Source organism: Nothobranchius furzeri, chromosome 7, assembly GCF_043380555.1.
Source record: "Nothobranchius furzeri strain GRZ-AD chromosome 7, NfurGRZ-RIMD1, whole genome shotgun sequence".
NCBI classification, from domain to species: domain Eukaryota; kingdom Metazoa; phylum Chordata; class Actinopteri; order Cyprinodontiformes; family Nothobranchiidae; genus Nothobranchius; species Nothobranchius furzeri.
In genome coordinates, this window is record NC_091747.1 from 66,873,331 (window position 1) to 66,895,830 (window position 22,500).

At 43.4% G+C, this 22,500-nt stretch overlaps 1 protein-coding gene across 1 annotated transcript in view; it reads right to left on the minus strand.

Annotated features, from left to right (window-relative positions):
* lcor (ligand dependent nuclear receptor corepressor) overlaps positions 1–22,500 on the minus strand; it is a 103,212-nt gene that overhangs the window by 29,351 nt on the left and 51,361 nt on the right. The window contains exons 3-4 of the mRNA XM_054751884.2: positions 4,107–4,186; positions 394–526 (exon numbers count right to left, since the gene is read on the minus strand). Coding sequence (XP_054607859.2) covers positions 394–526; positions 4,107–4,186 — 213 coding nt within the window. The remainder of the gene's footprint in view (positions 1–393; positions 527–4,106; positions 4,187–22,500) is intronic.

Sequence of the window (22,500 nt, forward strand, 5' to 3'; positions counted from 1 at the left end):
TACATTCTGACAACTTCATAGTAATTAATGTAAATATGTGCAACTTAGAAAAATGAATGTTCAATAGTCATTCTAATAAAACATGCCTGTTTGTAGAAAACATGCGTGTGTGCGTGCAGGTGGGGTGGTGGTGGTGGTGTGTGTGGTGGTGGTGGGGGGCGCTCAAAGGGGGCCTCGCCCGGGGAGTAATTCCATGTAGAACCGCCACTGCGACTGAGCGTTGTCGTCTGATTCTCTTTCGGATCAATAACCAGTTTTCAGGATGTGGTGAGATTGAAGCTGCTCCATCAGATTCAGAGAGACATACCTTCAGCGCGTTAACATGTGGATCACAAGTTTCTGGCATCATCATACATGACCAGCATGAGCCGGAGGTGGATGGGCGTGGCCTACCTTTTCTGTGGAACACAGCATTGAGGAATTCTCGGGCCTGTCTCTCCAGCCGGCTGATCCGAGACTGCCCCTGTTTGAAGTCCTCACACGCTGACAGCACGTGGCTGTCTCCGCCGTTTTCCACGCTGTGCTCCTACACACACACACACACACACACACACACACACACACACACACACACACACACACACACGCACACGCACGCACGCACGAACGCACACACACACACACACACACACACACAGGATGTGTGTGAGTTTGAAATGACGAGCCGGCCGGCGCCTTCAGCTGCTGCTGCGTTACCAGCGGGTCTCTGCGCAGGTGCGCTCTCACTGGACGACAACAGAAACGTGTGCTGCAGCCTCTAATCTACTCGTCTGCTCATCAGTCTTGTGACAAAAGTTATTTTACTGATTAGTTCAGGTTTAAGCTCTTTAATCTCTGGTGATTTCTCCCACTGTGTCTGGAAGCTGGTCAGCAGGGTGTGTGTGCATCCACACACCGCCACAGCAGCACACACCTGTCCTCTCGTGTAAAGGTGGACGGAAGCAGCAGAGCAAACACGGGTCCGGTTCTGAAGAAAGGAGAACCCGGTCAGGCTGATCACTTCCACTTTCATCAGACCAGTGTTTTACTGTTGTTTCATGATGAATGGGTTATGAGATTAGATTAGATTAGATTAGATTAGATTAGGGGAATCATGATGAATGCTGATGGTAAAAGACAAAAAGAGAAGCTGACTCATCCTGGCAATCACTGGGTTACGGTGCTGTTACTGGACCTGAACCGGACCGGCGGTCGTTAATAATCTGGCCGGGATTAGCAGCGTTCTGCCCACCTTGGTAAATTACTGCAGGTAATAAACACCCCAAACATCTGTTACCTTTAGCTTACCTCCTCCCATTACTAGAGGATGATGTCATTTCCTGTCATGTTTACGAATACTACTGGATATAACACACTAGTTTACTTTACTAACACGGACTGTCAGAGCTCATTTAGGTATTCTCCATTAATTATTGTTACTACAATATTTATAATTACAGAGTTTTATTGATCCAAAGTGTGAATTTTACATGTTTATTTAGTTTCTTCAGTTGAAAATCAGAATAAGTTTAATACACTTTAAACATCGTTGGTGTGTTCCTGCTGCGTGGAGGCGACGCCACCATCAGCGTCGGCTCTGAGGAAGTTTACAGCCGGGAAACAAAACTGTCCGCCAGGTAAAACGAACCAGAAATGCAACAACATCCTTTAGTCGACTAAAACTAAAACTAACTCTAGTCTGGATTAACAGCATCAGTTCCAGTCCCCGTCTTATTTTAGCCAGCGCCTCCTGGCCTACAGCCCTGAAGGGAGCATGGGGAGCACGGGGAGCACGGGGAGCATGGGGAGCACACGCCAACCTTTTCAGATTTTTATTTGCTTTAAAATCCAGGAATCGATTTCCGTCCACTTCACAAAGATGTGCTACTTGTTAATGTTGGTGCTTGTAAGGCGTCGCCGTGTAGAAGCTGTGTGTTGGTGTTCAAGTCCGACTCATCTCTGTGCCGTTTCACAAAGCCAGAATAACAGGGATTATCGCTCTCAGCTCACGCCTCCCTCCAGAACCCTCAGCTCCACTGGCTTGCACTGGGATCTCCGGCTCACCTCCAAGGCCTTCCACAACCAGCGCCTCACTACCCTGACCCCCAGCACCATGGGGGCGGAGCCTTCTGTTTCACCGCTGTAAAACTCCCTTCCCGTCACATCCACAACATAAACTCACTCAAACCCACCTCTCTGCTGTGAACTTCAGAGTGCCTTGTTTACTTTCTTGTTTGTTTGTTTCTGTCTACTTATGTTCTTGTGTTTGACTCCTTCCGTGTTTAGAAATGTGTTTTTAAATCAAACGTATTATTGCTTATATTCAGAAGTTATACAGACTCGTGGAGGTCAGCAGCAGAAGGGGCCGTGTAAACGGGAAGCGAGGATTTGGATTATTTCAAACAAATGATTGTACTTTTAAAAGAAAACAAAGTCATCATTTTAAACAGACTGATGTTGTTTAAACAGCCCTTTGTTGTCTCCAGCCTGAGCAGCCAGCCCCGAGGTTCTCTGAGCAGAACCAAAGCGAGGTCGGGCCGGGCCAGAACCTCTCTGCTGATGAGGGTGGTCCAGTAGCGTTCTGCTGCAGAGGAAGCTCCGGTCCATGGCAGCAGCTGCTGAGCTGCAGGGTAAACAGCGAGGCAGGACTCATGGCAGCCCTTTAGATACCGGAGCGATCTGTGACAGATGCTTACTCCTCTGTGGTTTTGTGAGTTTTATGTGTTCATGAGGACGTTTGGCTGCAGGACGCGGAACGTGGCTCACAGCCAGAGGCTGAGGCCAGAGCGGCTTTTAAAGCCAGTCTTCCTCTTTGAGCGGACACTAAAAACAAGTGTTAGTGGCGGCGCTCCACTTCATCTTCTCAGCGTTGTTCTGGTTAGCCGTCTGCTTGGTGACGTACGTTTTCTGTGCTCATGAAGGAGCGTGTCCTGCTGCAGCGACACGTCGGGCAGTCTGACTCGCCGAACTCATGCTGGATCACATAAACAATCCTGCGGATGGCCAACAGTCGAGCCGCGTGCTCTCGGCATTAGGCAAAACCAAACAGCAGAAGAGTGTTTATTAACAGGTGAAGCTTTGATCCAACCTGGACCTTCATCAGGTCAAAAGTTTAAACAATGAAGAACAGAAATAATTCTTCACCCCAGCTAGTCGCTGTGTGTGTGTGCTTCTGGGTTTAGGGATGGTCTCAGATTCAAAAAGTCCACTAGCTAACTTTTCAAATCCCACAGCACAAACTAAATAAACACAATCTTACATGTAGAGGACTTCCTCAAAAGTCTCTGTTCAAAGACGGAAAATCCATCCTCTAGGACCGATAGGCTAACAGCTAGTATCATTAGGTTAGTGACTAAAGTTTACATGCCAGCATTTGTTAGGTGCTTCATGCAAATGCGTCTTTCTAAACCTTTTCACTGCTGTTGGGTGATGTTTTACAAGCCTAGATCTCACCAGCAGTAGCACGTAGCACGTAGCATGTAGCATGTAGCATGTAGCACTTGGTCATGGGTACATGTTTATGTACACCACCAGCTGCACTTCCAACCATGACGCTGTCAAGCTTATCAAGTTGACAGACGACACCACCGTCATCAGACGTGTCTCTGACAGGGAGGAATCTTCCTACAGAAGGAGGTGGAACGGCTGGTGTCCTGGTGCAGCCACAACAACCCAGACGACAGCAGAGGGTGTTGTGGACTTAAGCCCCCCCCCCCCCCGTTACTTTACCGTTACTTCCTGTTCTTTCGTTTTGCACCAAGTCCCGGTGCAATTTCCTAATGCTGTGATTCCAGTACCACTAATAAAGCCCTGATTCTGATTAGGAACAATACAGCTTCTGTTGGTGATTTTAGAAGCCAGGATGGAAAATAGGTAAGGAGGCAGTTTACATAATTTGGTTTTATAAAGAAAACTCGGCCAAAGCTCTAACCTATGGTTGTGTAAAGAGCGCCAACCAACAGTCTCACATGAGCTATAATGGTGAGAATGGTAACCGGAATTGGTTACAACTCAAGAGAATCCCAGAGAATATTTATGGGCATGCATGTCTAAAACATCACCATATGGACAGAAATGTTACTGGCATTAGTTGTTTTCTTGCACTGAAGTGTGGTGAGGCATCTTACCTTGTTCTTCTCACGTCTTACGCAGCAGAAGAGACAGTTTTCATCGAAGGACCAGTCAGACACTTCCTCTGGCTCACAGTCTGGATCAGGAATGGAAACCACAAAGTTCTAGGTTTAATGAGAATCTCCTCCAGCACAATCTGGAAAACCTTCCATCCTTAGTGGCTGTCAAATTATTGGTTGTTGGTGTTATTCAGTGTAAATGAGAGAGAAGCTGCCAACATGCCATCTCTTTAAATTTAAACCAAAGACACAAGTTAACAATAGCAACAAGATTAAACCACAACCATAATTTGGTTTCTGTGGCAACTATTTAATCTGTGATTGATAGTTGGGCTCCATTCTGAGATTCTATTGGCTAACGGAGAGCAATATGATGATATGGAGCATTGCTAGCTCCAACTAGCAAAAGGCAGTCAAGAATCAGTAACACACTCACTCACACCAAGGGACCATTAGGTCTCTAGTTAGCCTGACAAGCGTGTTTTGGTCTGTGAGAAGAAACTGGAATAGGTGGGAAAACCCCCACAAATGCATGGAGAGAACATGCTAACTCCACGTATGCATGGAGAGAACATGCTAACTCCACGTATGCATGGAGAGAACATGCTAACTCCACGTATGCATGGAGGGAACATGCTAATTCCATGCATGTATCGAGAGAACATGCTAACTCCACGTATGCATGGAGAGAACATGCTAACTCCACGTATGCATGGAGGGAACATGCTAATTCCATGCAAGCATCGAGAGAACATTTTAACTCTACGTATACATGCAGAGAACATGGTAACACCACATATACATGCAGAGAACATGCTAACTCCACGTATACATGCAGAGAACATGGTAACACCACGTATGCATGGAGGGAACATGCTAACTCCACATACGCATGGAGAGAACATGTTAACTCCACATACGCATGGAGAGAACATGTTAACTCCACGTATGCATGGAGAGAACATGCTAACTTCACGTATACATGCAGAGAACATGCTAACTCCACACATGCATGGAGAGACCATGCTAACTCCACACGTAGACGGAGAGAACATGCTAACTCCATGCATGCATGGAGAGAAAATGCTAACTCCACACATGCATGGAGAGGACATGCTAACTCCACACATGCATGGAGAGGACATGCTAACTCCACACATGCATGGGGAGAATATGCTAATTTCACACATGCATGGAGAGAACATGCTAACTCCACACAAGCATGGAAAGAACATTAACTCAACACATGCAGGGAGAGAACACGCTAACTCAATGCAAGCATGGAGCGAACATGCTAATTTCACACATGCATGGAGAGAACATGCTAACTCCACACAAGCATGGAAAGAACATTATCTCAACACATGCAGGGAGAGAACACGCTAACTCCACACAAGCATGGAAAGAACATTATCTCAACACATGCAGGGAGAGAACACACTAACTCAATGCAAGCATGGAGTGAACATGCTAATTTCACACATGCATGGAGAGAACATGCTAACTCTATGCATGCATGCAGAGAAAATGCTAACTCCACACATACATGGAGAGAACATGCTAACTCAATGCACGCATGGAGAGAACATGCTAACTCCACACAAGCATGGAAAGAACATTAACTCAACACATGCAGGGAGAGAACACGCTAACTCAATGCAAGCATGGAGCGAACATGCTAATTTCACACATGCATGGAGAGGACACGCTAACTCAATGCATGCATGGAGCGAACGTGCTAGTTTCATGCTTGCATTGAGAGAACATGCTAACTCCACACAAGCATGGAAAGAATGCTAACTCAACACATGCAGGGAGAGAACATGCTAATTTCACACATGCATGGGGAGAACATGCTAACTCAACACATGCAGGGAGAGAACATGCTAACTTCACGTATGCATGGAGAGAACATGCTAAGCGACAGCGTCGTTGCCATATTGGATGGGTCTCCTCACTCTCCAAAGTCAGTGCAGATGGAGCAGCTATGCTCGTTTCTGTGCAGCCTACAGTCACAACAACTGGCACACTATTGGAAACAGACCACGTGTGCTTACTAGTGACTTTTCTAGCCTACCTGCCACCACGGCAGCTCCAATAGACAGCACCAGTCCACAGGGCACCCACGTACATATGCCTGTGCTCACTGCTGTCAGTTATCAGTAGCAGGGTCACGAGGTGCCACACCCAACATGAAGCCAGGCCTCTATCACCTTGGAACAACTCTTCAATCACGTTTAAGATCCTATACCTGGAAGGTTACTCTAATGTTGCCTCACCTGCACCTTAATGCAAATGCATGACATGGGGCTGGGTCTTTACAGAAGAACCATGATCTCTGGGTGTGGGCCCTTGGGGCCGGCGGCCTGAATTAGGGGCAGACGTAGTGTGCTGGGCTCCTGGCTCTGGATTGGCTATCCCCAGTGAGTCCCCTCTGGTTGGGGTAGGAATGGGTGATATGTAAAACGATATATTCTGTTCTTCTGTTTTTATTTAAAATGAGCGTTTCAGAACGGTCTCCCACACCAGATCATGGACACAGTGCAGCTGGAGAGAGACTTTTAAAACCCATCAAATGTCATTTAAAACTTTTAAGTTATTGAGCATCATTTTGATGTTTCATGGGTTTTTTAAACCAGCGCTACATATTCTCATAAAATGTACAACGATGAAGATTTTAAATAAAGCAGTGTGAGAAGGCTGAGCAGGGAGGACGAGGGAACGGTACCGAATTCGGTACTTTTTAAGTCACCGACTGATGTCCGTACGGTCTACCGAGGACCGATTCACATGATGTGAAACTGTGCCGTGTTTCAGTCCTGGTTCTTCAGTAGCAAGAACTTGTGAGAGCCATTTTCCTAAAACAAACAGAGCAAGCAGCATGGCAGGACAAAGTCTCTAAAGTTTGGGTCCACGTCACTGGATGGTGGCGATGACAACATCCACAACGATCTAGGTGAGGCAGCATCGTCTTAATCTGCTCCGGCAGGTTCATAAACTGTTTAGGATAACGTTAGCTTGATATTTTAGCTCCTGTTTCTATCAGCTAACCCTGACCCAAACTCAGAAATTCCACTCCTGAGCAGGAAAAATCTACTCAAAAATGACGCTGATGGTGCTTTCCAAAATAAAGGCCTTTTTAAATTGCCCAAATACGACCAAACTTTCAGTGATTTCAAAATGCTCTAAAATGGAAAATTGCTGTTTCCACTGGGTCAATCCACTTTAGATCAACAGTATACAACCCCACAGTGATACCATATCAATATCAAGTCATTCTGATGGTGCTTTCCAAAATAAAGGCCTTTTTAAATTGCCAACATACGACCAAACTTTCAGTGATTTCAAAATGCTCTAAAATGGATAATTGTTGTTTCCACTGGGTCATTCCACTTAAGATCAACAGTATACAACCCCACAGTGATACCATATCAATATCAAGTCATTCTGATGGTGCTTTCCAAAATAAAGGCCTTTTTAAATTGCCCATAAACGACCAAACTTTCAGTGATTTCAAAATGCTCTAAAATGTAAAATTGCAGTTTCCACTGGGTCATTCCACTTTAGATCAACGGCATACAACCCCACAGTGATACCATATCAATATCAAGTAATTATGATGGTGCTTTCCAAAATAAAGGCCTTTTTAAATTGCCCATAAACGACCAAACTTTCAGTGATTTCAAAATGCTCTAAAATGGAAAATTGCTGTTTCCACTGGGTCATTCCACTTTAGATCAACAGTATACAACCCCACAGTGATACCATATCAATATCAAGTCATTCTGATGGTGCTTTCCAAAATAAAGGCCTTTTTAAATTGCCCATAAACGACCAAACTTTCAGTGATTTCAAAATGCTCTAAAATGGATAATTGCTGTTTCCACTGGGTCATTCCACTTTAGATCAACGGTATACAACCCCACAGTGATACCATATCAATATCAAGTCATTCTGATGGTGCTTTCCAAAATAAAGGCCTTTTTAAATTGCCCATATACGACCAAACTTTCAGTGATTTCAAAATGCTCTAAAATGGAAAATTGCTGTTTCCACTGGGTCATTCCACATTAGATCAACAGTATACCACCCCACAGTGATACCATATCAATATCCAGTCATTATGATGGTGCTTTCCAAAATAAAGGCCTTTTTAAATTGCCCATAAACGACCAAACTTTCAGTGATTTCAAAATGCTCTAAAATGGATAATTGCTGTTTCCACTGGGTCATTCCACTTTAGATCAACGGTATACAACCCCACAGTGATACCATATCAATATCAAGTCATTCTGATGGTGCTTTCCAAAATAAAGGCCTTTTTAAATTGCCCATATACGACCAAACTTTCAGTGATTTCAAAATGCTCTAAAATGGAAAATTGCTATTTCTACTGGGTCAATCCACATTGTATCAACAGTATACAACCCCACAGTGATACCATATCAATATCAAGTAATTATGATGGTGCTTTCCAAAATAAAGGCCTTTTTAAATTGCCCATAAACGACCAAACTTTCAGTGATTTCAAAATGCTCTAAAATGGAAAATTGCTATTTCTACTGGGTCAATCCACATTGTATCAACAGTATACAACCCCACAGTGATACCATATCAATATCAAGTAATTATGATGGTGCTTTCCAAAATAAAGGCCTTTTTAAATTGCCCATAAACGACCAAACTTTCAGTGATTTCAAAATGCTCTAAAATGGATAATTGCTGTTTCCACTGGGTCATTCCACTTTAGATCAACGGTATACAACCCCACAGTGATACCATATCAATATCAAGTCATTCTGATGGTGCTTTCCAAAATAAAGGCCTTTTTAAATTGCCCATATACGACCAAACTTTCAGTGATTTCAAAATGCTCTAAAATGGAAAATTGCTGTTTCCACTGGGTCATTCCACATTAGATCAACAGTATACCACCCCACAGTGATACCATATCAATATCCAGTCATTCTGATGGTGCTTTCCAAAATAAAGGCCTTTTTAAATTGCCCATAAACGACCAAACTTTCAGTGATTTCAAAATGCTCTAAAATGGATAATTGCTGTTTCCACTGGGTCATTCCACTTTAGATCAACGGTATACAACCCCACAGTGATACCATATCAATATCAAGTCATTCTGATGGTGCTTTCCAAAATAAAGGCCTTTTTAAATTGCCCATATACGACCAAACTTTCAGTGATTTCAAAATGCTCTAAAATGGAAAATTGCTGTTTCCACTGGGTCATTCCACATTAGATTAACAGTATACAACCCCACAGTGATACCATATCAATATCAAGTCATTCTGATGGTGCTTTCCAAAATAAAGGCCTTTTTAAATTGCCCATAAACGACCAAACTTTCAGTGATTTCAAAATGCTCTAAAATGGATCATTGCTGTTTCCACTGGGTCATTCCACATTAGATCAACAGTATACAACCCCACAGTGATACCATATCAATATCAAGTCATTATGATGGTGCTTTCCAAAATAAAGGCCTTTTTAAATTGCCAACATACGACCAAACTTTCAGTGATTTCAAAATGCTCTAAAATGGAAAATTGCTGTTTCCACTGGGTCACTCCACTTTAGGTCAACGGTATACAACCCCACAGTGATACCATATAAATATCAAGTCATTCTGATGGTGCTTTCCAAAATAAAGGCCTTTTTAAATTGCCCATAAACGACCAAACTTTCAGTGATTCCAAAATGCTCTAAAATGGAAAATTGCTGTTTCCACTGGGTCACTCCACTTTAGATCAACAGTATACGACCCCACAGTGATACCATATCAATATCAAGTCATTATGATGGTGCTTTCCAAAATAAAGGCCTTTTTAAATTGCCCATAAACGACCAAACTTTCAGTGATTTCAAAATGCTCTAAAATGGAAAATTGCTGTTTCCACTGGGTCACTCCACTTTAGATCAACGGTATACAACCCCACAGTGATAACATATAAATATCAAGTCATTCTGATGGTGCTTTCCAAAATAAAGGCCTTTTTAAATTGCCCATAAACGACCAAACTTTCAGTGATTTCAAAATGCTCTAAAATGGATAATTGCTGTTTCCACTGGGTCATTCCACTTTAGATCAACAGTATACAACCCCACAGTGATACCATATCAATATCAAGTCATTCTGATGGTGCTTTCCAAAATAAAGGCCTTTTAAAATTGCCCATAAACGACCAAACTTTCAGTGATTTCAAAATGCTCTAAAATGGATAATTGCTTTTTCCACTGGGTCATTCCACTTTAGATCAACGGTATACAACCCCACAGTGATACCATATCAATATCAAGTTATTCTGATGGTGCTTTCCAAAATAAAGGCCTTTTTAAATTGCCAACATACGACCAAACTTTCAGTGATTTCAAAATGCTCTAAAATGGAAAATTGCTGTTTCCACTGGGTCATTCCACTTTAGATCAACAGTATACAACCCCACAGTGATACCATATGAATATCAAGTTATTCTGATGGTGCTTTCCAAAATAAAGGCCTTTTTAAATTGCCCATATACGACCAAACTTTCAGTGATTTCAAAATGCTCTAAAATGGAAAATTGCAGTTTCCACTGGGTCATTCCACTTTAGATCAACGGTATACGACCCCACAGTGATACCTTATCAGTATCAAGTCATTCTGATGGTGCTTTCCAAAATAAAGGCCTTTTTAAATTGCCAACATACGACCAAACTTTCAGTGATTTCAAAATGCTCTAAAATGGTGTAATAAAAATGAACTTGTCATCTGTTGTATAATTGCTTTATACAAGTTATTGATCACTACTGTTTGTCAATCACACTTATCATGAGGATGTAATCAAGGAGAGCCGAACATAATGTGATCATGAGGATGTAATCAAGGTAATCCTGGTGGAGGTGTGCAGCTTTGCACGCACATCAGGGAATGTATAAGGAGCAGAGCAGAGCTCAGAGCTGTTAGAGCTGTTTGAAGGATTCTATTTGACGAGGTTCTTGGATTACATGTGTTATCATGGATTACGTTTTCTAACTGGGGTGTTCAGCTCTCCACCCATAAGCAACGGTAAGAGAAATGTTTTGTTCATGATTGATAACTTGTATGAATGCTGGTTGAATAAAGCCTTGTTGTTCCTCTAATATTCAAGTTGTGTTTCATTGTTTCTGGCGTCGACTTGACAACGATCCTGATTAAATAAATATAAAGTGTAAAAAGAGACTTTGAGTCTTTTAAGGTAATTAAAATAACATAAAACATTTTATTTTAGAACATTTTTGGCGTCACGAACAGGATCAGTCAAGCTATTCCAGCAACAATGAAGTGTTTTTGGAGAAGCAAAAAGGAGCCGAGTGCTTCTGGGGAGGGAACGCCGATTCCCGTGCCGATTCCCGGCTGGGAAACGGAGGAGTTCCGATCCATTGGTGATATGTTAAGGCAGCGCGGTGGACGCCCTGGGCCGTGGGGAGAGTTAAATGGAGTGGTCAGCCCCGCCGTGGTGCTGGACCGTTTGACGCGGATAGAAGTTAAAAAAAAAGCGCCGCTGGCAGGAGTGAGAGATATGATGTGGCTTTTTGCAGAAGCATGGAAAAAACAGGAGTTAGAATTGAGCAGTTGTAGAGAGCGAGCGGCGCAGGAGAAAATCCATGCTGAAGAAGTTGAGAAATCATGCTCAGAGTTTGAGCAGAGAGTGTGTGTGATGGGGAAAGAGCTAAAGCATGCTCAGAATGTTTTGGATAAAACGCTGACTTTTGTGTCTCGAGCGCAAAGGAAGGAAAAGAAGCGACCTCGTAGAACAGGTCCTGCTCAGATCCGGGCGTTTGTAAAGAATGTTGGTGAAGATTGGGACCCGCAGAAATGGAACGGGGATCTTTGGGGGGATGATGAGGAGGAGGAGTGGGTGATTAAACCTGACCCACCACCTCAGCCCTTGTATCCATCATTACAGGGGATAAAGATGTCAGAACAAAGACCTATTACTAGGCGTCGGCGAGAACAGCAAATTATTCCACCAATACTGGTAGATATGGTGGATGATCAGGGACGGCCGGAACTCGATGAGGCGGGTAATATAAGAAGGATGTTACAACAGCAGCCACAACCCGCCCCTAGGCTGCTAACAACGCTAGAGGATTATTCACAAGATGAGTTAAATCACATGAATGGGAAGCTGAAACAGCGCCCAGGCGAACCAACTGACTCCTGGCTTAATCGCCTTATGGAGGATGGCGCGTGTGATATAGCCATAGATGCCGGTGATGCCATGAGATTTTCAGGATTAAGTACTGATGCACAGATAAATGCTGAATACCGGGCTACAGTCCGGGCATTGCCAGCTGATGAAGATTTCAATGTGGGGGATGCATATGCTCTGGCATGTCATGTAATCTATCCTACCACGGCGGACTGGTCTGAGATTAAAGGGCAATGGCAGACAGTGAGAGATGCCATTCAGCGGCTCACCAGACTCACTATTAGAGAGCAAGTGGCTCGAAACGGGGGAGCTGGAGTGGTGGACTGTAACATCTCTAAGGCAACTAGAGATCACCTCATCAGACATGCCCCACCACATTATAAACCCATGGTGACCAGCTTGTTGTTTGGCGCGGCAGACCAGACTTTTGCCGCGATAAAAGATCGTCTTGGCGAACTCACCACGCTGGGTGATTGGTCTGAGACGAGGAGAGAGGGAGCTAGAACTGAAAATAAACCCAGGATTGATCCACATTCAAGGGGTCGTAAAGGGGGGGCAATGGGCCCCTCTAGAACAGATCTGTGGAGGGCACTGCGACAAGCGGGAGTGCCGTTTGAGGAGATTGATGGATTGCCCACTAATGCATTGATGGAGAAATGCAGCCAAATGGGACTGAAGGTCCATTGTCAGTTCAGACATTGTCCTGAAAAGGACGACAGGATGTCTGTGTCAGAATTGGTTGGAATGTTGCAGAATGTGATCAGGGAGGTGGCGTCGAAGCCTGCTGAACCTTCCGCCCCTCCCAAGGAATCTTCAGAGGAGGAGAGTTCAGATGAGTGTTATCAGGTGGCGGCAGTGAAGCGTAGAAAGAAAAAACAGCACCGAAGGGAACATGATGATGAATAGGATGAAGGTCAAGCTCGGGTTGTTGCCAGTGCCTCAGGATGGTCAGTAAATGATATCAGACCACATGTGGAATTACAGATTTATTGGAAAAAATCAGTACAGACAGTAATGGCATTGGTTGACACTGGGGCGGAGGCCTCGGTAATTCATGGCAATCCTGATAAAATAAAGGGAAACATTGTAGAAAAAGGAGTATCAATGCTCCACGAGCAAGTGGCAGACGTTCCAGAAATGGATGAAGTGCCTTTTGAGGTAAAACCAATCCAGGATTCTCCTGTGAAACTGGGGGTAAGATGGAGCGAACTCACCCCAGAGCAGCAGGAGCGAGCCTGGTTCACTGATGGTTCCTGTCAATATGTGGCAGGAACCAGGAAATGGAAGGCTGGGGCATTTAACCCTGGTACACAACAAGTTATGGAACTCACAGGGACAGGAAAGAGTAGTCAATGGGCGGAGTTGAAAGCAGTACACATGGTAATAATGACGGCTGGGGTGCAGGGAGTAAGTATTTATACTGACTCCTGGTCAGTAGCCCAAGGAATGTTAACTTGGATGCCAACTTGGCATGCTACACAATGGAAGATACATTCAAAAGAGGTTTGGGGAGCTGACCTATGGAAGGACATTTGGGAGAAATGCCAAAATATTCCTGTGTCAGTATTACATGTGGATGCTCATACTAATAACAATGATCCTGAATCCCTGCATAATCAGACTGTAGATAAGATAGTGAAAATTCAGGCTGTAAGACAATCAAGTCCTGGATTAGCCAAATGGGCTCACGTTACTGCTGGACATTGGGGTGTGCAGGGAACATTGAAATGGGCGAGGGACAGAGGAATAGATCTCATCATTGATGATATTAAAACTGCCATAGAAGATTGTGAACCTTGTCAACATCAGAAAAAGAGAATCCCTCGACATATACAGGGACAGATACATCGAGGTAAACAAGCGGGACAGTGTTGGCAGATTGATTTCATTGGACCATTGCCAAAAAGTAAAAACTGTAAGTATGCATGCACAGCCGTGGATACGGTGTCAGGGGTACTGGTGGTGCATCCGTGTCATAACGCCAATCAGGAGGCTACATTGAAATGTCTGTCATTAATAGAGACCTATTATGGACTACCTTTGCAGGTTCAGACTGATAATGGTACCCATTTCACTGGAAATAAGGTCAAAGAATGGGCAGAGAACAACGCGGTAGAATGGATCTATCATGTAGCATATCACCCGAAAGCTAGTGGACTCATTGAGAGAATGAATGGGTTACTGAAAGAGAAACTAAGGAAACTATCGGTTATTAATTCTTTGGACAAATGGAGAGAAAATCTGACTAGGGCAGTACATCAGTTAAATAACAGACCCGTGGGGGATGGAGTTACTCCACTGATGCTAATGGTTGCCAGGGCAGGAAGGGAAACAACTTCTACTGACCCTCCTATACGAATGTGGAAACTAACTTCTGAGGCAGAACTCCCTGTTAGAGCAACTGCGGGCTCTGTGGGATTAGATCTTAAAATCTTGGAAAGCATCACTTTAGTAACCAATAAAGTGACAGTGGTAAAAACAGGATTGGGAATACAATGTCCACCAGGAACTTATGCTCATGTGTGTCCAAGAAGTGGTTTAGCTTTGAGGGGTCTAACCATTTTAGCTGGGGTAATAGACTCAGACTATCAAGGGGAAATAGGTGTGGTGTGTCAGCATACAGGTAAAGAACCGTTGGTACTGGAAAAAGGAGACAAGATAGCTCAGTTAGTAATCAAACGGTGTGTAATGTCCAAAGTTGAAGAGATTACTAAACCTACCACTATCACTCAGAGGGGTGAAACTGGGTTTGAATCATCAGACTTTACTGCGGGGGCAAAAGTGTGGGTGGAGCAGCTCAATGGTCCTCCCAGAGCTGGAGAGATTATTGCACAGGGAAAAGATGCTGTGGTAAGTGTATTGTTCCCCGGAGAGGAAAAATGGATTAATATTCCGATAAACAAATGTTACAGGAGAGAAAATTAATGCTTGTCATTCTATCTGCAGTTTTATATGTATCCCATAGGCGGGTGTCTGAGTGACGGTGGTTGACTGGGTCCCCTTCCCCTACAAAAGGATTGAACCCTTGTCGAGGCGATGGATGGGCTCCGCGGACCTGGTGGTGTCGGATGTTTGGTCATCGTCCTCCATGTCCTCGCTGTCATCGCACTGAGGGCACATTTCTGTTGGGGGCTCACGGAAGGACAAGTGTTGGAAGAAGGGGTCATGGGCCATCTGGAATTGGTTAGCAGTATGTCCAACCGCACTCAAGGCACATTCACATGCAGAGCAAATGACGCTTGCTACTTGGGAAACCTAACATCTACCGGTAAGATGTACCGGTGCAGAGGATGTCTTAAAATCCGAGGAAGGGTGATCAGCCCGGGGGTGTTGGTTCAAGGATCAACAGTAACCTTTAATTCTGCAGCGTGCATCTGTGCATACCATCAGGGGAATGGTACTTGCATACAAAATGGCACAAATTGGAGTATGAAGGTTGATCGCGATTTCCGGATCAGGAATGGAACTGTAATCACAGGAGGACGCGCCTATTTGTACATATTCTGGGTGCTGCCCGACACAGCTAGAGCTACGCAGACAGCTGTAGCTCCCCTGGTTCACACTTGTCAACAAATGGGACAAATAAGGGTAGCCGAATATGTGCGATGGACTGTGAAATTCCCTCCTATTCCGCCTTGCAACAGGAGGAGGCGAGCATGGTATGACACCGTGCTAGGAGGAACTGGAACTTTGTATGGTCTGGCTAACACAGCAAACAATGAGGTAACACGAACTATGCTGTCCAACACTGGAGAATACACCGCACAAGCTGTCACCAAGACTGCAAGATGGATGCCTTCGACTGTATCTAGTCAGCTAGAAGGAAGTGATGTGTGGAAAAGTGTATTTAAATGGAATCTAAAGCTTTGGAATGAAACTTATGATGCATTGCATAATTTGTCACACATAGGTAATTGGACAGTCTGTTCCTTGCAGACTATTCATGCTGAGACACAGAGAAATAGGTTTCAAATACAGGTAATGAGTAATAACTATCATGCATGGCGAACATTATGGAACATCAGTAGTTCATTATGGCTACAGCTACATGCAGAAATGACGATTTGTAATAAATCTATGTGTACTGGATACTGGGATCAGTATAATATGACATCAGTAATGACTGTGTGTAGATATCAGATACTGCCGGTGATAACCACTAAAGGGTTTTGGTATCTCCATGTTAGTGGAGAGTGGTGGGATGTTAAAACAAATCGAACATATGAAGTAAAACACTGTGATGAGACTGATAAGGGTTTAGCCTGCCCATTGGTAAAAGGACATAGCAATCCATGTTTCACTGATTCAAGGGTCGTACTCTGTGATTGGACGGTCACACCCCCAGAGGAACAGTTTTGGCAGGTGGGTCCTAACACCTTATGCGTGGCTACAATGACCAATTCCCCACAGGTACCTTCAGTTCCCTTTTCAGGTTGTCTCAAGGGTATACATATGTGGGAATGGAATAACGTGACCTATTGGTTGAGTAATTACACTGTATCTAGTCGGCTGACTAAGATACAATGGGAGGTTTTACACTCCCCTTGGACACTCTCACTGGAACGATTCAAATGCGCATTGGATGGTTCCACTGAAGTGGCAAAATTGATTGACTCTCATAGGTCCAACCTTTCCAGGCTTATGGTGTCTACTCTTGTGGCACAAGGGGAAATAAAACATGTTGCTACATTGATTGAACAGGCTTCCGCTCATCATTGGTGGGATATATTTACAGGCATGTCGAGTACCGCTAATAAAGTGCTAATTCCACCTATGATTGCAGCATTAATTATAATCAGCATTCTAACATTGTGTAATCTTATTATTTGTTGGTATGTTATTCGATTAAGAAGAGAAATAAATTGGGTAATAATGCAAAGACTACGATGAAAATTAAAGTGGAACTACAAGGTATGTTATAAATGACGTTGGTTTTGATGGGGAAATGGTGATGGATATGTTACATAAATTAGATGAAAAGTTCAAGAGTGGAATGTAATAAAAATGAACTTGTCATCTGTTGTATAATTGCTTTATACAAGTTATTGATCACTACTGTTTGTCAATCACACTTATCATGAGGATGTAATCAAGGAGAGCCGAACATAATGTGATCATGAGGATGTAATCAAGGTAATCCTGGTGGAGGTGTGCAGCTTTGCACGCACATCAGGGAATGTATAAGGAGCAGAGCAGAGCTCAGAGCTGTTAGAGCTGTTTGAAGGATTCTATTTGACGAGGTTCTTGGATTACATGTGTTATCATGGATTACGTTTTCTAACTGGGGTGTTCAGCTCTCCACCCATAAGCAACGGTAAGAGAAATGTTTTGTTCATGATTGATAACTTGTATGAATGCTGGTTGAATAAAGCCTTGTTGTTCCTCTAATATTCAAGTTGTGTTTCATTGTTTCTGGCGTCGACTTGACAACGATCCTGATTAAATAAATATAAAGTGTAAAAAGAGACTTTGAGTCTTTTAAGGTAATTAAAATAAAATAAAACATTTTATTTTAGAACAAATGGAAAATTGCTGTTTCCACTGGGTCATTCCACTTTAGATCAACAGTATACAACCCCACAGTGATACCATGTCAATATCAAGTCATTCTGATGGTGCTTTCCAAATAAAGGCCTTTTAAAATTGCCCATATACGACCAAACTTTCAGTGATTTCAAAATGCTCTAAAATGGAAAATTGCTGTTTCCAATGGGTCATTCCACTTTAGATCAACGGTATACAACCCCACAGTGATACCATATCAATATCAAGTCATTCTGATGGTGCTTTCCAAAATAAAGGCCTTTTTAAATTGCCAACATACGACCAAACTTTCAGTGATTTCAAAATGCTCTAAAATGGAAAATTGCTGTTTCCACTGTGTCACTCCACTTTAGATCAACGGTATACAACCCCACAGAAGCCACCCAGAGGAGCAGGAGTCCATGGAGCTGGATTGTAGCTTGTGAATGGTGGTATCGAAGGTTCTCGCACGCTGCAGGTCTGAAGCTGTTCATCTGGGGGTCTGCAGTGACCGCTGACTTTTCCATACTGATTACTGCAACAATAATATGTTGGAATAATAGGCCATTGTGTCTGTGCTTCAGTGCCACAGAAATGTTATTATAGATGATCTCATCCTGTGTTTGCACCGCAGCTGGGATAAGGCTGCAGCATGCTGGTGGCCTTTTCGTAGCAGAAAAACGACTCATGTTGCTAATGTTACATGTGAACAGGGTGTCTGTATTCATGTCAAACTCTTTCAACTCAAGTCCCCCCAAAAAACATCAGCACAGGCTGAAACGGTCAGGAAAGAACCACACACACACACACACACACACACACGCACGCACGCACACACATACAAACACACACACACACAGATATGATCTAGAAGATGACACACACGTTTCAACAACAGATCCTCCTGAGTCCGGTAGAGCCTCCATGTAGTGAGCTACTGCAGCATCCGCAGTCAGACAGTTATTCTGTAAGCTATAGATGAAATTATCCAGAGTTATCATGATCTGCCCCTGCCCTTGATTAGTCCCTAATGGTTTCACCTGCCCCTTGTTAACCTGTGTTCCTGATTTTCCCCCCGTGTATTTATACCTCCCGTCTCGTTATGTCCTTTGTCAGATCATTGTGGTTTGTTTGTCATCGTTGTCTCGTGCTGTTCATTCCCGCTCTACCATTAAATCATGTTTTCTTTATCCATGCGTGCCTTTTTGCCTCCCGGTCAGCTCCACCACACATGGTCCGCCTCCAACTACTCCGCAACATGACAGAGTTATCATGATCTACACGCAGCGGTAAAACTGGCAGCACATAGTTTATTTATCTGTACATTACTGGATTATGTTGGGACAGGTGGTGGAGCTGAGACCTGGAGTCAGCCGGGAGCTCCCAGCGGAAGGGCTACACTGTAAAAATCTACTTGTGGAAACTACCCAATAAAACTGACGTCACATTTTGCTTAAATAGCTCATACGTCATAAATGTTTGTAATTAGTACCTTCTGTTGAAAGTTTAGAAACACCTAAATGAATCGGGTCAAATCTAACTGACACCTATCAGTAAGTATTACCCAATCTTCTAAGCTAGAAGATGGTGATATCAGTTGGACGTTGAAGCTGGGATCAGTCCTGCAACCTCCTGGTAACTGGACCACCTGCTCTACCTTATGGGCTACGCTGCTGCACAGTGTGATGCCAGTTTAAATAAGAATGTATTCAACCAACACCAAAAAGCTGTTTTCTGTTTGACACAAGCTGAGCTGAGCTGAGCTGAGCTGAGCTGAGCTTGCATTCACTGTTGCTCAAGATTAGCTGTAGATGTAAGCGAGTCTGTAACTGAAACCTCTCGATTTGGAAAGCCAACACAGCATGGAACTGTAAACAGCTACTCTGGTCAAAATGTACAACGGTTCTGTTTGTTAATAAATAAAACAGGTAATGCGGCGGTGCTGAACTAGTATTTCTAGGTAAGTTCTACTCATTATCAATAGGTTCTCTTTGTTAATTAAATAAAATAGGTCAAATTAACTTATTATCCTGATTTCACTCTTTAAAAAGTAGTTTTAACCTTTAATTTCTGGAAACATCCATCAAAACGTTGAAGATGAATAAAAGGATGTCCAGCTGTTGAAACATATTGGCGGCTTTGTACCAAATAACCATAAATAGTGGGTCTGAAGTGTGTGGGCCGTGGGTTTGGCATCTTTGGGGGACGCCATGTTTCCTTCTGGGCAGCTCGGGGTCCTGCGCCTGTCGATGACGTCACACTAGCTGACTGGCTGGATGTATGACTTATGGAAGTTACGTAACCAGGTTCAACAGGTAGAAAAAAACATTAAATTAATTAAAAAACTGCTCAAATATTTCCATATGTAATGACCAGACATGGTCAGTTTTTCATGTACAGTTTGACCCCTTCAGTGTCTGGTCATATGGAGACAGGAGTCTACATGTGTGGCCTTTAATCTGCCGGATCCTGCCATTCCATCAGCTGGAGTCCGGGCCTCTCTGCAGCTCAGAACACATGATAACAAACTGTTCCCTTCTCAAGGTCCTTCTGTGCCAAGCCTGCCTGGTTATCTAGGCCCGACTGGACCGTTATAAGAGTGGCTGTTTTCAGCTCGTATGAGTTAATCATTCCTGAAATGGAACGAACAAATGTTGTATGAAATGATCAATAATGTTTTGATTAATCTGTGCTTGAACTACTGAAGTTTGAAAGGAAATGAATGATTACATTGAATGATTTATCACAATATAACTATAGACACATTAGTCTATAGACATAATCAGTAATGGTTGATATGACGAGGTTCATTAGAGAGATAAATTAAAGTTAAGTTAAACTCATGACACGTAGATATTTCTTTACCTCTAATCAGAGCATCCGGTATCTGAAAGAAGGCGTGGTGTTCTGAGGTTCTTGGTAATATCCCTTAACTTGGCACGTTCCGATTGGACAAGAATTCATAATATGACAATATTAAAGCAGAGCTCACGAGACGGTGACTCAGATCCAGAGAAAAGCTACGGAACGGCCGGTCGGAGTGAAACCTCTTTAACCCAGAGCATCTTTGACAAGCTGTCAGAACCCTGCTAAAAGCCGCCTACCGCTGACACAGCAAACGGTTCCTGCAGAACAAAGCTGGTACTGGTCCGACTCCCCAAGAGTCCTTCTAGACGCAACGATTCCATCCATCTGTCGTGACCCGGAAACGTCTCTGGACTGGAGAGTCGGTGCTGCGGTTATTCTACAAACCTTGGTGCCTCGAGGTCATCCGACCTCCCTGACCGCTGGATCAGCGAAGAGGGTCTTCCAAAGGGTGAGGTAGACACAGCATGATCGTGTCTGATGTGGCTTTGATAAGAATCAACTTCATAGCTTAACACAAACAAATTCTTTCCTTTTTACACCCAGAACCCAGTTCTTCTAGATACGAAGGTTCTGATAACCTCACATTCACACATAGTCACCATACATCACACCCCATCCACCTAGATCCATCCATCCACAGTAATGGTAGGTAACTTGTCATGTTTTTAAATGTTTAGAAAATAAATTCTCACTTTTTATAAACCTGACTCTTCTTGAATCAACAGGAAGTGTTCCACAATCCCTGAATAAACAAACTCCTAGAATCTTCTGATTAAAAGTTAAAGACCAATCAGACTGGACGTCCATATTTATATGGACATTCACATCACATTGGTCAAAGTGTAGAGTATTAAGAGTATTAAGCTTTAAAAGCACCCAAATACACACAATAATTACTACGTTACACAAACATACATAAAAGAGCAGATTTGAAAAAGAGATGCAATATATTTTGGCTGAGTGGTATTGCTGTGGTGTGATGATGTCATCGGCAGGTGCAAGTCCCCGAGCAGATCCGCCTGAAAACTACAATCAGCGCTGCGCTGCATCCTCCAATGGAATTACCTGAAGGGCCATCAAAGTCTGAGGAGTCCCGCCCACAGGTAACATTTACCGTAATGTTTGTAAACAGGAAGCTACGCACTGCCACTTTAACTAATATATTTAGTCACGTTTGAGATGATTTTATTGGGTGATATTCAATATTCCAAAAAAATCAGTTTTCTCAGAGCACAGAAATTAAACATTCAATAAAAGTAAACAAACGGTCCCTATTTCTGTTCCACCAGCCAGCAGAGGTTTCAGGAGCTACATCTGACTGATGACACGTTGACCTCCGCTAGAATGCTAACGCGGAAACGCCGTAGCTCTGCTGCTGCTTACTGGTGTTGGTGGAGCGTTCCCGCGTGATGTCATACGCTGCTTTGGGCTCAGATCGGAAGCTTTCTTCTGTTTTGAAAACGATTTTCAAAAAGATCAGATTTTGTTTAAAAACCAGCTGTGAAAATCCAAAATCCTTTTTTTTTGCTGAGGTTCTAAAACATAAACAAACGAGGAGTTCCCTCTCCAGAAGCAGCTGTGTCTGCAGCAATCTGTTCATCTGCAGGCAGGAGGGTTTCAGATGTTCGAGATCTTCAGAGGTCTTTTTTCTTTTTCCCACATGCAGTCGGCTCAGCAGGCTGACATTCGTCAGCGCTGGTGTTTGACGTGGGTTTGGTGTTTAATAGGCCTAAAGGTCCACTTTAGAAGCCCACGCTGGGCTGACAGGCTGTATTTATTACACGCAGCAACAACCTGGAGCTTGTCTGAAG